Genomic DNA, 14,444 nt, shown 5'->3' with positions numbered 1-14,444 from the left:
TAAAAGAATCCAGAAACTCCTGCCTTGACAGGCAAGGTAGGCTTTGTAAAGTTGAATTTAGCCTGTCTTTTACAGAAGGAGAAAAGGAGGAGGTGAGTAACATGTTTAGGTAGGAGGAAATGAAGGACACAGGTTAGGGAACCAGCAAGATCAACAGGAAAGGGATGTATGTGGCAAAGCAGTGGAACAGAAGGTAGGTAAGCTATCACCAGAATACGAAGAGTGAATGCCAGGCGCAAGGCAACGAGTGAAAGCTGTGGGTAAAAGACGAACCAGTAAAGAGTTCTGAAACGGGGCCACGAATGAGAAGAAAGTTAAAAGTCTTCTTTTAGAAAGATGAATATGGTAACGGTTTTACTGATGGAAAGAGAAAATATGTGAACACCAGGAACACAGAAGTAAATTCTGGCCTAACTTTTAATCAGTAAAAATTATCACAGAAACCATTTCAAGACAAGCAATTTACGTGCTAGGAACTAGGCCTAGGCAACACTAGTAGCTCAAAGAATGATGCCGAGTAACTTACCTTGGTAACGGGTCACTGGCATTTTTTCACCAACTGAACTTGCCTTACTCTTAAATACATATTTTTAAATATTGCCACACATTTCATTTACAGAAAAGAATTTGCTAACTACCTACAACATTTAAGTAACACTATATTTGGGACTATGCCAATTAACTTAATATCATACCCCCAAGGACTAAGGAACTGACATTTTAAATTATACTAATGATGACAACGAAAATACTAGCGTATAGCATGTTCCACACTAGTCTGTCACTTATACAATCTATTAGACATAATTCAGAGTTCCCTGCTTGATCAAATTAACCCAATGATAGTAAATGAAATTATCAGCTCTCTTTGGTTCCCTGATGTGAAACGCTTATAAATCCAAATGTTAAGTCTTCAAACTGATCAGAAGTTTTTCTCTTTTCATCTTTAAGTTTCTCAAATGGGTCCTTTCCTCCCCATCTCCTATGAAGTAATCAGCAGTCTAATTATAAACAATTATTTTTATGTTTATAAGGAGACTGCTAGTTAATAACAGATTTGTGAAAAATCCTTATTTAAATCAAGGAACTCTTTTGTATTAATAAATTGAATCCTAATTATGCTGTTGAGCGTAGACACTAATTCGCTAACTGAACAGGGCCGCACCATGTACTTAAAGATTTAACGTACACTTAACAGTTAACTTCAGGAGGCTACCCTGAAAGTTAGAAAGGCAAGGAATAAAGCAGCAAGAGGAATCGCAGACTGGAGGCTGAAAATGCCTGACACACTCAGGACTCCCAAAAATGGGACGGTCAAGAAAGGCCAAGAGGACAAGGAAAGTTCCTGTCTTCCCCACCACTGGATTCCAGACGCAGAACTAAAATTAAAAGCCAAATCTAGATTCATCATATTATCTATAATTGGTTAATATAACTCACATGAATACCTGGGCATTTTTTAAAAGTAAATTTTCTTCTAAAGACAAAAATAAACAGGCCTAATTCATATCTCTATATTCTCCGCTTTACTCTTTTGTACATTTAGAACTGCTTGAGAGAAAACTTCAACAGGGAAACAGTCCAAGCAGCTTCACATGCAGTGAACAGAAATAAAACCTGAACACCACGTGTACCTTATAAGAGATCATAAGCATGAACAAGACATAACGAACACTGGCCTGGCAGACTCACTCTCGTTCAAAAACTGGCACATGTGCGCATGCTCACACACACTTTCTAATCTAATGGCGGCTTAAATAAGGTGCATGCACAACCTGTGATTCAAATTAGTGCAATGGGCATGGGTTAGCTTCAAGGTTTGAGCTGCCAGACCCCAGCTCCCCACCGTCTTCCCTGCAGTTCCCGAGTTAAAACGTACGGTCTCTGAGAGCTGCAGATACGGCTTTTCCTCAATTATGCTCACGGTACTGAGCTAAATATGTGAATTCACAACACGAAACGTCTACTTTTACTTTTCCCTCAATGAGTGAAAGAACTAAAAAGGGTATTATGAATAGACACTGTACTCACTCACAGGCGTGAGTCCCACGCACAAGGTGGTGTGAAGGCTTTATAATGAATAGAAGGGAAAGAGACGGCATTTTCTGCTATCATTCAACAAAAGCTAGCTTCTGTCTGGATAAATCTGGAGGCATTCAGCACACAAGGAACTAGGACAGGGAAAGGAGGCCTTAAACTAAGCTTTTTTGTACAACACAGTAAATTGATAATGTAGATCAGATTTTTCTTCCAAATATCTTTTCAATAAGAGTAACTTCTGCGGCCAGCCCGGTGGCACAGCAGTTAAGTGCACATGTTTCGCTTTGGCGGCCCGGGGTTCGCCGGTTCAGATCCTGGGTGTGGACATGGCACTGCTTGGCAAGCCATGCTGTGGCAGGCGTCCCCCATATAAAGTAGAGAAAGATGGGCACGGATGTTAGCTCAGGGCCAGCCTTCCTTGGCAAAAAGAGGAGGATTAGCGCAGTTAGCTCAGGGCTAATCTTCCTCAAAAAATAAAAAAAGAGTGACATCTGACATTTGGACATAACCTCACAATTTACCAAATGCTTTCACACGAACATTGTCCCATTTGAAGCTCACAACAGTCTGACGACGAGCACAGGACAGGGTCCATAACTTTCATTTTAAAGATGAGAGAACTCAGGCAAGAGGCATCAGCTAACTGTGCAAAGCCAGAGAGCCAGCAAACCACAGGGACAAGCTTCTCGGGCTTAAGGCACAAAGGAGGGGGAGACGCTTTCAGACAACAGAGCTGTGGGCCCTGATGGATCTAGAGATACAGATAAAATGGAAAAATAATTCCATTCTTTACTTCATGTCTATATCTTAAAAGGTAAATGAATGTGCTCTTATTCAGAAGTCGACTGCCACCCAGACAGTAATCCCTTTTAATTCTTTAGGTAGGCTTGTTCCCCTGAGGCCTCATGCATACCACTGTGCCCAGTGGCATGAGCGGCTCTGATTTCCCTGGATGTAAGTTTGGCAACCAGAGAACAGGTCTAGGGAATTAATTCCAAATGGTCTGTAGCCACCGTGATTTGCTGTGACTTTGGTTCTTGCTTGTCATAGTTTTTTGGTCCAGCATGACTTATAGGATGGGCCCGATCTTCTCTGGGAACCCTTTGCACTAACGCAGAATCAATGGGAAACCTCAGGAAGCCCTCCACAGTCTCTCTCCACTCCTCCACCACTGCTGCCCAAAGGCTCACACCTTCAGTACTAAGGCTGCTCCATCTCGAGCCAACCTCTCAGTGCCTCCCTCCTCACACCAGTCTCAGGGCTCCCTGAAGGCTGCCTTCAGAGACCTAGGCCCCGGCGCCAGCCCGTCTGCGTCCCAGCAGTCACGGACAGAACTCCCTTACTGAATATACTCGGCCGAATTCCACAGAAGACTTCAGGTCAGGAAACTGGCTTCCCCACACTTGAACGAACTGATATGATATGCATCAATATATAGTCATTTCCTTAAAACAAAGAGACATCTGTCACTGCGTGAACTTTCTGTTTGATCAGATGTGACCTTGTGCTTCAGTCATATTCTTCCCCCAGTCACAATTTCTGCTTTAATGTTCCTTTAGTCACTTGACTATAAAATTAGTGAAATTTTCATTATCTCTCTTTTCAAATCTTCATTTTATCCATGAATCTAGCCCCTTATTTGAAGCTGATTTATACTTTTCAAAGGACAGTATATCTCATTTAAAAGTCCTAACAAACCACTTTAAGTATTATTACCAACACTACCTGTTCCATATTCTGATGAGGAAGCAGAAGCCCAAAGAGGAAACCTGGTTTAACCAAGGTCAGACAGCCAATCAATGACAAAGCTTGCAGTGGAATCTAGATCTCTTGATTCCTAGCCGAGTGTCAAATTACAACATTGTAAAGGACAGAGGTCTTCCTCTCTTACTATCCTTCCAAAGCACAGGCAAGAAAAAGTAAAAGACAAATCCCCTTCGGTTTACAGGCGAACCCCTGCTATGCCAAAACGCACCTCAGGAGATGATGCCGGCAGTTCACCGGGCTATTTCTGACCCCACAAAACCCAACAAACGGAACTGCAGAGAGCAACACCACAGGGGCTGTGGACCCATAAAGCTACAGGAAATAACAAGGTGGCTAGACTTTTTTCTGAAGTGAGAAAAATAACTAAAAACTCATTATTTTAATAAAAAATTAGCCCTGAGCAAAAGACAGCAATTTCTTGTTAAAAAGGCAAACAACCCTCACAACTGCAAACACATTTTCTGTCATGCCTGCTTTCAAACACAGAAATAAAGCAGCTAAACAACTCTGAATAGAATGGGTAGCTACAGATCATTTGAACATCTTTCAACTTCAGCCTCACCTATATGAGAATAACTGTCCTTATTCTTACTATCTGTGGAGTCATGAGAAGGTGAGAATGCTCTGAAATTTATACACACTTGAAGCTGACTTACTGACTTATTTCAACAGTAAAAGTTCTGATCTGTCTAAACTAGCCACAGTCAGATACAGACCAAGCTTAAAGACCTTGATTAGGCTCAAAGCTGGATTAGTATTCACTCTATCCCAAGTTTCAATGAACTAAGCCAACTGGCTTAGCCAACTAATAAAATAAATAATACAGTTAATTTTAACAAGGCTTCTTAGGAACAAGGAAAAACAATTACATCACCTGATCCAGAACCTGATGTTGTCATATCATAAATTAAGTCTTTTAACGTAGTGCCCTCTGAAATAAAAGGGCGATCTAATGAAGGATCCTCTTCATTTGGCACTCGATGGTGAATGACAGTGCGGTTATGGCAGATATAGACCATCAACATGAGTGAGATGCAGACGAAGCAGACTGGTCCAGCAATGACAGCTGCCAGTTCGACAGGACCAAGGCCAGATGATGGCTTTCCTGAAAAAGGGCCTCAAGTGAAATAAACATCAACAACAATAAAGACACTGTAGGTGGCATCCACAATTCCTAAGCCTCCACAATTCCTGCAGTTGGCCACACCACCGTTAGTGACAGAGCCTCATTACAGGAGCCCAAAGGGCTCTAACCCAAAACAGGTGAATGGTTCAGAGTTCTCCCATTCGCCCTCCTTTTAAGACCACCAGCTCTGTCAGTATCCACTTATTCTTCCTGTATTCTTCAGCCCTCGTCTAAAGAACAAGGTCAGCTCCCAGCAACATTCTAGGACTAGCAACATTTGTCACTCTCAGGTGACTAATGAAGGAACCAATCATCTGGAACAAGTCTTATTAACATCTTCTTAAGTTGTCTTTTTTTTTTTAAGTACTTTTGGCTTGTCATCTTATTCCAAGGCCAGTATAAGCTCATAGCAGGAAAAAAAAAAAGTATAAATTCAGATGAGCAAAAGTAAAAAAATAAACAATCTCCACCCCAAAACAGCTCATATTTTAGTGTGTGTGTATATATATCTCCATCAATTTTGTTCACGCAAAATATATCCTTTGTCATTTTTTTAATAGAGTTTGCATGTGTATACTTTCTAGTCTATTTTAACTACTTGGACTTCTAATTCAAGATCATTTATTTTCTTATAATCTTTTAATAATTAACGTTTTGCACTGTTTTAGAAACATTAATTACAACTACTTTGGCATTCATCTTGAGTCTTGAAGATTCATTGCTCACCACCATTTCTTTCATATCAAGTCTTTGCCATTCTTGAGATCTTTATTTGGATTGATTTCTCATGATACAGAATCCTAATTCTAGCAATTTCTTTCAGAAAGAGTATATGGATCCTTACACATTTAATAATTATCTAAAGATGGCTGGTGGTTGCCTTTTTATATGAAAAACCTTGGCTTATCTAAAGAATTTGGGGTAACAATATATGATGTTCCATTGCCTTCTGTTATTTAAAAAAGCAAAAACATCTTAACTTTTTTTCCCCTTGTATAGGTAACCAGTGTTCACTCGTACTGAATGCGTATACTGATTTTTTTCTTTATTCTTGAAATTGATATTTTTTTCATTATATGTATTTGGGTTAAATATTGTTTCATTCATTTTGCATAGTATTCGTCCCTCTTCTGTCTGCTTTTGTGTTTTTTTCTGAAATTTTTAAACTAAGCATATTGGATCACCTCGATCTGTCCTCTCTCTCTCCAACTGTCTTTTTCTCTGAATTGTAACACAATTTCTCGAGCTTGTCTTGCCTTAAGCTTGTCTCACGCTTGACTATAAAGTTACAGGATCCAGTCTGCTGCTCACTTTCAATATTGCCTTTTCAAAACTAATTCATCAATTGCGCTTCTCATCTGAAAGCGATCTTTAACAACTGTGAAATGTCTCATTTCACAGTGAATAACTGAAAACAGACTTTGGGCCGCCTGAAAGTTCTTCCCTATCATGTGGTAGGCCTGTCTCATAGCATGACATCTACTCTGATTTATCCAGTTCAGTTCACTCCTTTTGAACCACTCAATCTTTTCATTTGGTAATTTTTTTGCTGTTTGCTTATCAGGGAACTGGGGATGCGGGATTTATAAATGTTTAGCATTAGCAACGAAGCGCGTTCTTCACAAGGTCCATGAGTCTCCTTTCAGATATTTCAAGGCCAAATAACAGAAATGGGAAATTCTGGAATTATCATCTTCTTTGTCGTATGAGAACTGCAGATGCCTACATCAAAATCAGAAAAATTAGTCTGACAGAGCCTTGCCATGGGGAGCTCCCCCATGCTGAAGATGTGCTTCTCCCTCGCTGTGGCCCCCGCAGGAGGTGGAGGGCTGCCTCCCCTCTGTAACAGGTAGGGCAGGCTCTTCTCCTCTGGGCTACAGCGGTGCTTCCGACGTGAAGAGCACGACACCTGCCTGCCTGAGTGGAAGAAAAGTGAGCGCTGAGGTCTGCCCACGGAGCGCTGACACCAGGTGCTTCCGAAAGGAGAAGTGCGACTGGGCCCCTGTAACCTAATCTCACCCACAGCCTCTCAGCTTAAGGTGCTGGTGGGATGTTGTAAGAGGTCCTTTCACTTCTTTTCATAGTAAAATTCTTCTTAAAATACTTAAATACTTAAAACGCTTCTTTTCGATTCTCCACTAGTCTGACGTCATCTGCACTATAAATTGGAAAAGTTCCTTACGAGTGTAGGTGTGTGAGTGGCATTCTTCCATTAATTCTCCTAGCACTAATATGTTTCCCCCATGTTTATATTGCTTTGATTATTACGTTAGGAATTTGGGATTTGAGGAAAGTGATAGAAGGTTAAATACATGAGCTCAAACTAACATCTTAAACCAGAATCTTAAAATTAATCCAGTCCTGAGAGTTTATGAAGCCACCAAATTCCTGGCTCTGTCAAGACATTTTCAAATGTAAACTACGGTGAAGGACCAAAAACCTACAAACCATACACAATAATTTAGACATAAAGGTCATAAGACAAGGTGAAATTACAAAACGAAGGCATTTGGACTGTTGAGTGCTGCTCTCAATTCCCACCCATAATCGATCGCTTTAAAAGGCTGGAGCATTATACAAGGAGGAAGAAATTCACTCTGAGGACAAAGTAGGGACACTCTGAGGACATCCCGCGGTGGTGGGCTTTGTCAGGGTTCCCTTTGAAGAGGCTCCTCTTTTAAGCCTTCCAGATCTCAGAGAAGGCCTATTATTGGACCCACATTCTCGAACACACACCCAGGAGTCAGGATGTTGGCTGCTCTTATAACTCTCAGTTATGGACAAGTTACTTCTCGCCTCTAAACTGAACAAGCTGGGGTAGATGATTTCTAAGATCCCTTCCATAACTAAAATCATAGTCAGAGTCTAAGAGGTTTTCTTATAGTGTCAAGAAAAAAAACCTTACACAACAACTTACCAACAGTTGGGAGTTCTATTTTATTGCAATGGTCCTGATTGCAGCAATACGTTGTAGTAACAGACCCAGTTTTTGAGGACGGTGCACATACAAACGGCCTGTCTCGAGGAATTAGGTCGATTTCAGCTATACACATGCTATTGTGTATAACTTTATCTGTGGTCTCTGTGACAGAGACAAAGCAGAGCCCATCTGTGACACAAGTAAAATTGTCTTTTGTACAAAGGTGGCAGAAACACTGTAATGCTGGAAAAAGAGAACAAGATTCTATTACAAAAAATTCTCAAGGTTAACAATTTGAAATTACCCCATATTCACTACAATAATACATCCCTAATCCTGTTATAATCATACAATTTCTTTGTACTCTTCAAAAAACAAAACTCTATTACTCTTAGAAATTCCAAATTCTATTGGGAGCATACATATGTAGGAGCCAAACATGATGAAATTCCGACCCAGGTTTTTTCCTAAAACTTTTTTGCTTCTAAGTATAGAAAAATTGTTACATACAATTTCATCAAGGTAAGGAAAGCTTCTGCCCTCCCATCTGAAAAAAGGACATTTAAATTTTTAATGATTACACTCATTCTTAGCCCAAAACTGTGCATTCACATACTCCACCCCGGGGAGCAACGTGTGAAAATACTACTACCTACTCAACGCAGGTTGGAAATGTCATTTAGGCGGATTTATGGCAATGGAGTAACGGAAATAGATACATATTGAGCTAGACACTCTTTTCTTTTGTACAAACCCTGGAAAGACATGTATCTTGTAGCTGAGGGTAGTTCTCAGCAAGCTAACAAGACTGTACCAGTAACCACACACACATGCTCCAACCACACAGGCAACCTGGCTACAGAAATGACTAGAGAACACTAGCTCCATGCCCACGTGTGTCTACTTGATCTTCACGGCTCATGGAGTGACTCCTTTAGGGAAGTCTTCCCCAACTATCCTCAACGCCTTCCCACGTACACAGACACACACACTCTCCACCATGCTCTCCAACGAGGGTAGCTGCTCCCCAAAACACACACTGCTTACCAGAATCGCTGTTTTTGTTTTTCTCTTCCTTATGAAACTCTAAGCTCCTTGAGGGTAGAGACCCATATTAATCATTTCTGTAAATCCACATCTAGCACTCAGCCTAGTACATAGCAGCCTTCAAAAAGTACTTGCTGAATGAGTGACAGAATGGGCAGTTAACATTGCTCTATGATCTCAGGAAACTGCAAAGCACAGATATGTACTTAACTCCAATCAAACTTTCCAATCACTTGGGAAAAACAGGGACGAGTCCAGGTATGTGGAACAGCCATGTACGATGAGACTAAGGAGGTCTACTCTATCTAGAAAGAGTGGCTAGGCAGACAGGCAGGCCAGAAGAAAGCTAACTCTCTGAACAGCTAACTTGTGTGCAGGAAAGGGTTAACTCAGCAGGCCTGAACTGCTCAAACCCTGCGCATTCCCAAGACAGGCCTGTCTTCAGGACTGGCCCTTGGCCAATTCCTAGGAGATGAGCTCTGATCCTTTGAAAGATTCTCCCTGATAAGAATGCTGCCAGGCTGTGTGACTGAGCCCCAGTAAAAATCCTGGACATGAAGGCTCTGGTGGGCTTCCCTGGTTGGCAACACTTCACGCATGGTGTCACACTATTGCTGAGCAATGGCGAGAAGACACCTGGAAGCTTGCATGTGGTTTCTCCTAGACTTTGTCCCATGTGCCTTTTCCTTTTGATGATTTTAATATGTATCTTTCCACTGTAATAAACCATAATCATGAGTATAACAGCTTTCCTGAGTCCTTCTAACAAATCATCGAGTCTGAGGGTGATCTTGGGGACCCCCCACTGACTTGTTAAACCCAAATTCAGGAATGCCAGGACCTCCTCAAGCAGCTGCTTCTTGGTTCTGGCTTAATTAGCACACTTGTCTATTATCTTTACAGACCACCCAAGTTTTACCTTGATCATTATAAAAAATTTGTTTTTCTTCATAGATAGTTCAGCTATTTGAATTAACTCCTCTCCAGCAAGACAAGAACTCAAGAAAAGTATAAGAAAGAGACACAATCATAATCTGACATTTAAAGACTGTTAAAGGAGACAGTAGTTACTCACGGTGAGGTCTGGTTGTGATTATAGGTTCCCTGGGTATAATTCCTAAGGAGAGATTCTGAAGCAGAAACCTATGAACTGGCTTCAGGAGTACATGAATCCCATGAAACTGTAAGCCAAAAGTTGTACGTATTTGGATTTTCAAGGAGAAAGTGTGTAGCTTTCAACAGAACCATAAAGCGGTCTGTCACCCACAAAAGATTAAAACCACCACCACCACAGGAGATTGTCATCCTTCTCTCCTGAACCCTCTTTACTCATGATTAGTTATTCAACCAATGTTTTCCAAACGTTAGCTTTATCAGCTACTCTACCCAAAGCTTCACATACAGAGGTTACTAACCCATGGTCACGGCCCTCGAAGAGCTCCAATGGCTCGTGAAGGAGAATGTCACAATACCTTGTGGGGACTGCTTTATATAAAAACACCGCCGTGAATACACTCCCAGTGCTAAGATCTTCACCGCTCCCACAGACGATGCGAAGTAAGAGCTAAACACTTGGTATAACAATTAAGACTTCCACTTTGGGTTCCAGCTTACCACTCATATTACAAACACCATCTAGGGCCACACACTTCTCACCACTATGAAAATCACGTCTTTTATGACTTTGGTCTTTACACACACTATCTCTCTGCCTAGTTTAGACCCACCCTCTCATCCTTTAAGACCCTATGCAAACAAACGCTTTTCCATCATGTGCTCTAAACCTCTTCCCTGCCTTTAAGCTAACTCGGCAGCTCGGTTCAGTGGTCCCACAGCCCTCTCTCCATACCTCAGGACAGCACAAATCAATCTACCTTAGGATAGCACAAATCAATCTACTTATAGTTTGCTATTAAAATGTCTCTCATTGTGGGGCTGGCCCCGTGGCCGAGTGGTTAAGTTCGCGCGCTCCGCTGCAGGCGGCCCAGTGTTTCGTTGGTTCGAATCCTGGGCGTGGACATGGCACTGCCCATCAGACCACACTGAGGCAGCGTCTCACATGCCACAACTGGAAGGACCCACAACGAAGAATACACAACTATGTACCGGCGGGCTTTGGGGAGAAAAAGGAAAAAATAAAATCTTTAAAAAAAAAAAAATGTCTCTCATTGTATTAAGAAGGGCCAAGTTTTATTAAATTTGTTTTGTTTTCCCATCTTTGACTCCTGGGCTCCTAGATGGTGATAAGAAAAATATTTGTTAAAGTAGTGGTTCCCAAACAGGGGGTCACAAATATGAGGGAGAAGGGGAGTCTGAGAACTGTGTACAAATTTTAAAAAATATTTTCACTTAAAAGATAATCTAAAATGAAATTGGAACATAAGTAACCACTATCTAAACAAGTACTGTCAGGAGGCTTCCACAGCTGCTTCTCCAGCTGTGCTAAGACCTCCTACAGGCCAAAGGTCCTCACGGTGCACAGCGTGAGCAAAGGCTTCACAGTAACTGTAATTGAAAGAGTGAAAACCACAGGGAACTTGAATCATCAGAGCGTATGGTGATACAGGCATGGTATATTCACGGTATATTCAGAAGCCAATAGTCTAACAGCCAATACCATACACAAGCTACAAGTATTACACAGGTCCTATCTTTGAGGTAAATCTGAAAAAGTTCATTAGCGATAAATGCGGCTGTAAGTAAGCAATGACAGTTTTCCATTCTCACTTCCAGCCTTAATTGGTTTAGAAAAACATTTAATAAAGATTTCAGCAATGTCACCATGTTAACCTCATCTTCAAGTGAACACAACAGCTGACACCACATAAAACCTGGTATCTGAGGAAGGCTTGCTGGCAAGTGTTCTGGTTAGGTACGAGGTCTGACCATCCTGAACTTACAAACAAGGCCTTGACGTCGTGAACAGCACTCTGCACAACAGCATTTACGGACCCGGCACTGCAGCTTTCAGGCTCACTGCAGTTAAAATACAGAAACAGATTTAAAATGCAATCAGACCTACGGCTATTTTTGCCTACTGTGAAACCTAAACATCATCTGTCACGCTGAATAACTGTATTAATTTGAATTCTGCTAGTTTTGTAGTTGTCTTTGTATTTAATTTGCAGACTTGATTTATAGTTGTAAATGAGCCAAAAACATAAAAGTTTTATATCTAGTTTCATGTCTATACAATTTAAGTAACATTATGAAAAAGACATTTTGCACGTTTCCTTTCAAAGGGGCCATTACATTATGGCAAGTTTGAGAAAGTCAGTGCCAAAGGGCTTCTGTTAACAAGAGTCTTTCAATAAGAACAGATTACTAGACAAATATAAACATCATATAACACAAAAATTAACCAAATAAGGGTTTATTTTCTGCGGGAATTTAAAAATTTTATTTCAGCACTCTAAATCAGAGTCATGATTGAATATAAGATTGCTGTTAAATGTATATGATATAGTAATATAGTTTAGGGTAAAATAAAACAGGAATTAAAAAATTCCCATGAATTCATGTGCTTTAATTACCATTTTTTTAAAATTCAAATTTATTTTATTAATAGATCTGACCCCTCGCTACCTCTCTTTTATTAACTAGGGGTTGTTTTTTAGCTTTTAAATGCACGCACAGGGCACCATCTCTAAAAGCACTATACCCTGATGTGCTCCTCCCACGCCAGAGCCCGAGTTTCATGCCCTACTCTGCTGCATCTTTTAACACCAGCCCAGCCACTCGATTCTTTCACTTAATTCGGCACTTTTTCATCGAGCTCTCTATATGCCAGGTATTATGTGGGCTACGGGGTGCAGGAACGAAGAAGACAAGGCATCTGGACTAAAGGAGTTTGCCAGGGTGGACGAGTAAGACATTAAACAGATCATTAAAATCCAGAGTCTTCGGGAAACTAATCAAAGGGCTTCACCTCTGCCCAGGTAGAAGACAGATCAGGAAAAGCTTCACAGGACAGTCAAGTCAGAACTTCAGAACTTGGAGAATATGTCAACTTGCTAGATGGATGAAGGTGAGAAAGCTATCCTGACAGGGTTTTCCTCCTCAGTAGCAGGATTTCCTCCTTGGTGGCTGGCGTCCCCAAATGTTAATAAGATCATCAGATTTATATACCTATTCAAGATGCTAACCACAATGGCTTCATTTCACCAGTAACATGAACGTTAATACCTTCCTGACCTATTTCAACACCTCATTGAAATCGTCGAACAAGATACTGTACATTAACACATTTTAAAATTATATGAAGATACAGAATTATCGCATACAATAAATGGCATTGTTCCAAACATGGTTTTTATTTGTAGGCCACCAAAGAAAAACACCTCTTTCCAAAAAGACTGCCTAAAATTCCACTAGAGTCCTAAACTGACAGAACCGCATGAAATCTTCATGAGCTGGTTCTGATTCAGTTCTATCATTTTACTAATGAAGAAACCAAAATTTAAGAGTACCAAAATGATTTGCAACAATACTCCACCCAGGTTAGAGCTGGATATGAATTCTCACTATTAATAAACTATATGTGGGCTCTCTTCTGCACTTGCGCCCTATGGTAAGTGACTCCAACCTTTCGAGACTCCCTGGTGGTTCAATAGCACAGCTTCTTGTTTGGATGGACCTCTAGAGCTTGACTGTCCTGCTAGATAGTAAAGGTAAGAACCAGATTCCCTGTTTAGTATCTCTGTCCTACCCTGGCCACCTTTGCTTCCATGCCCCAATCTCTACCGGTGGCCACAGCGTCTTCAACTCTAAGATGCACATTTCCCCCACACTTTAACATTTCTGAAATCTGAATACATTTCACAATCAAGGTCAAAAGAAAATTCCAGCCTCTGGACAGAAAGGTAAGACATGATGTAGTTGTTGCAACCTATGCATGTGCAAACTTGGCTAGGCATGGAAGGTATAATTCATTTAATCATCACTTGAATCATTTGCATTGGTAGCTCTCCTGCAACTAAAATTTAACCTAAGCTTGAGCCCCATTAAAATGTCTTCACAAAGATTTCACTATGATTTAGCACTGCGATGAAACGCTACTGTGTTCACAGAAAATTGCCAGTTCTGTGCCAGGAAATACAATTACTAGCAGTAGAAATTCCCAAAGCCTGCAGAATAAATCACAGAATTTTCAAAGTTTGAAGATGTTGGTGGGATGTGAAGGACGGTCAGAAACCAAACATCTAGCTGTCAAAGGAAGTGACAGCAGTAAAGGGACAGCAGGACCCTTGGGGTTACCATCTTTGCTGTATAATAGTATCGGAGTGATGAATCCTAAATTGAGATTCTGGCTCTTGGTCCCAACAATAAGGGAAATTTCCATCTTTGCCTCATTTCAATGTGTCTGGAGGTCACACATCGAAACACTATTTTTCTCCCTCATGCCAGGGCAACCAAGGGTTGATTCACAAGGCCATATATCTGGCTAGAGAAGTGGAAATGTAGACAGCCTGCGAATAGTACATGGAACACACATTTCTATTAGCGTTGTTGACTAAATAAACATTAGTACCAGAAACCTTGCTT

General features: G+C 40.9%; 1 protein-coding gene across 5 annotated transcripts in view; it reads right to left on the bottom strand.

Moving 5' to 3' along the window:
• TGFBR1 (transforming growth factor beta receptor 1) overlaps positions 1 to 14,444 on the bottom strand; it is a 67,375-nt gene that overhangs the window by 33,824 nt on the left and 19,107 nt on the right. For 2 of the 5 annotated variants that reach the window (XM_070595949.1, XM_070595951.1), the window contains exons 2-3: positions 7,851 to 8,096; positions 4,682 to 4,924 (exon numbers count right to left, since the gene is read on the bottom strand). In XM_070595949.1, the coding sequence (XP_070452050.1) occupies positions 4,682 to 4,924; positions 7,851 to 8,096 (489 nt within the window). Of the gene's footprint in view, positions 1 to 4,681; positions 4,925 to 7,850; positions 8,097 to 11,800; positions 11,878 to 14,444 lie in introns of those variants that run through there. The other 3 variants (XM_070595950.1, XM_070595952.1, XM_070595953.1) reach the window with 2 other exon arrangements.

This window comes from Equus przewalskii, chromosome 26, assembly GCF_037783145.1.
Source record: "Equus przewalskii isolate Varuska chromosome 26, EquPr2, whole genome shotgun sequence".
Classification (NCBI taxonomy): domain Eukaryota; kingdom Metazoa; phylum Chordata; class Mammalia; order Perissodactyla; family Equidae; genus Equus; species Equus przewalskii.
Note: the sequence above shows the minus strand (reverse complement) of the source record. Positions and strands in the feature narration are given on the sequence as shown.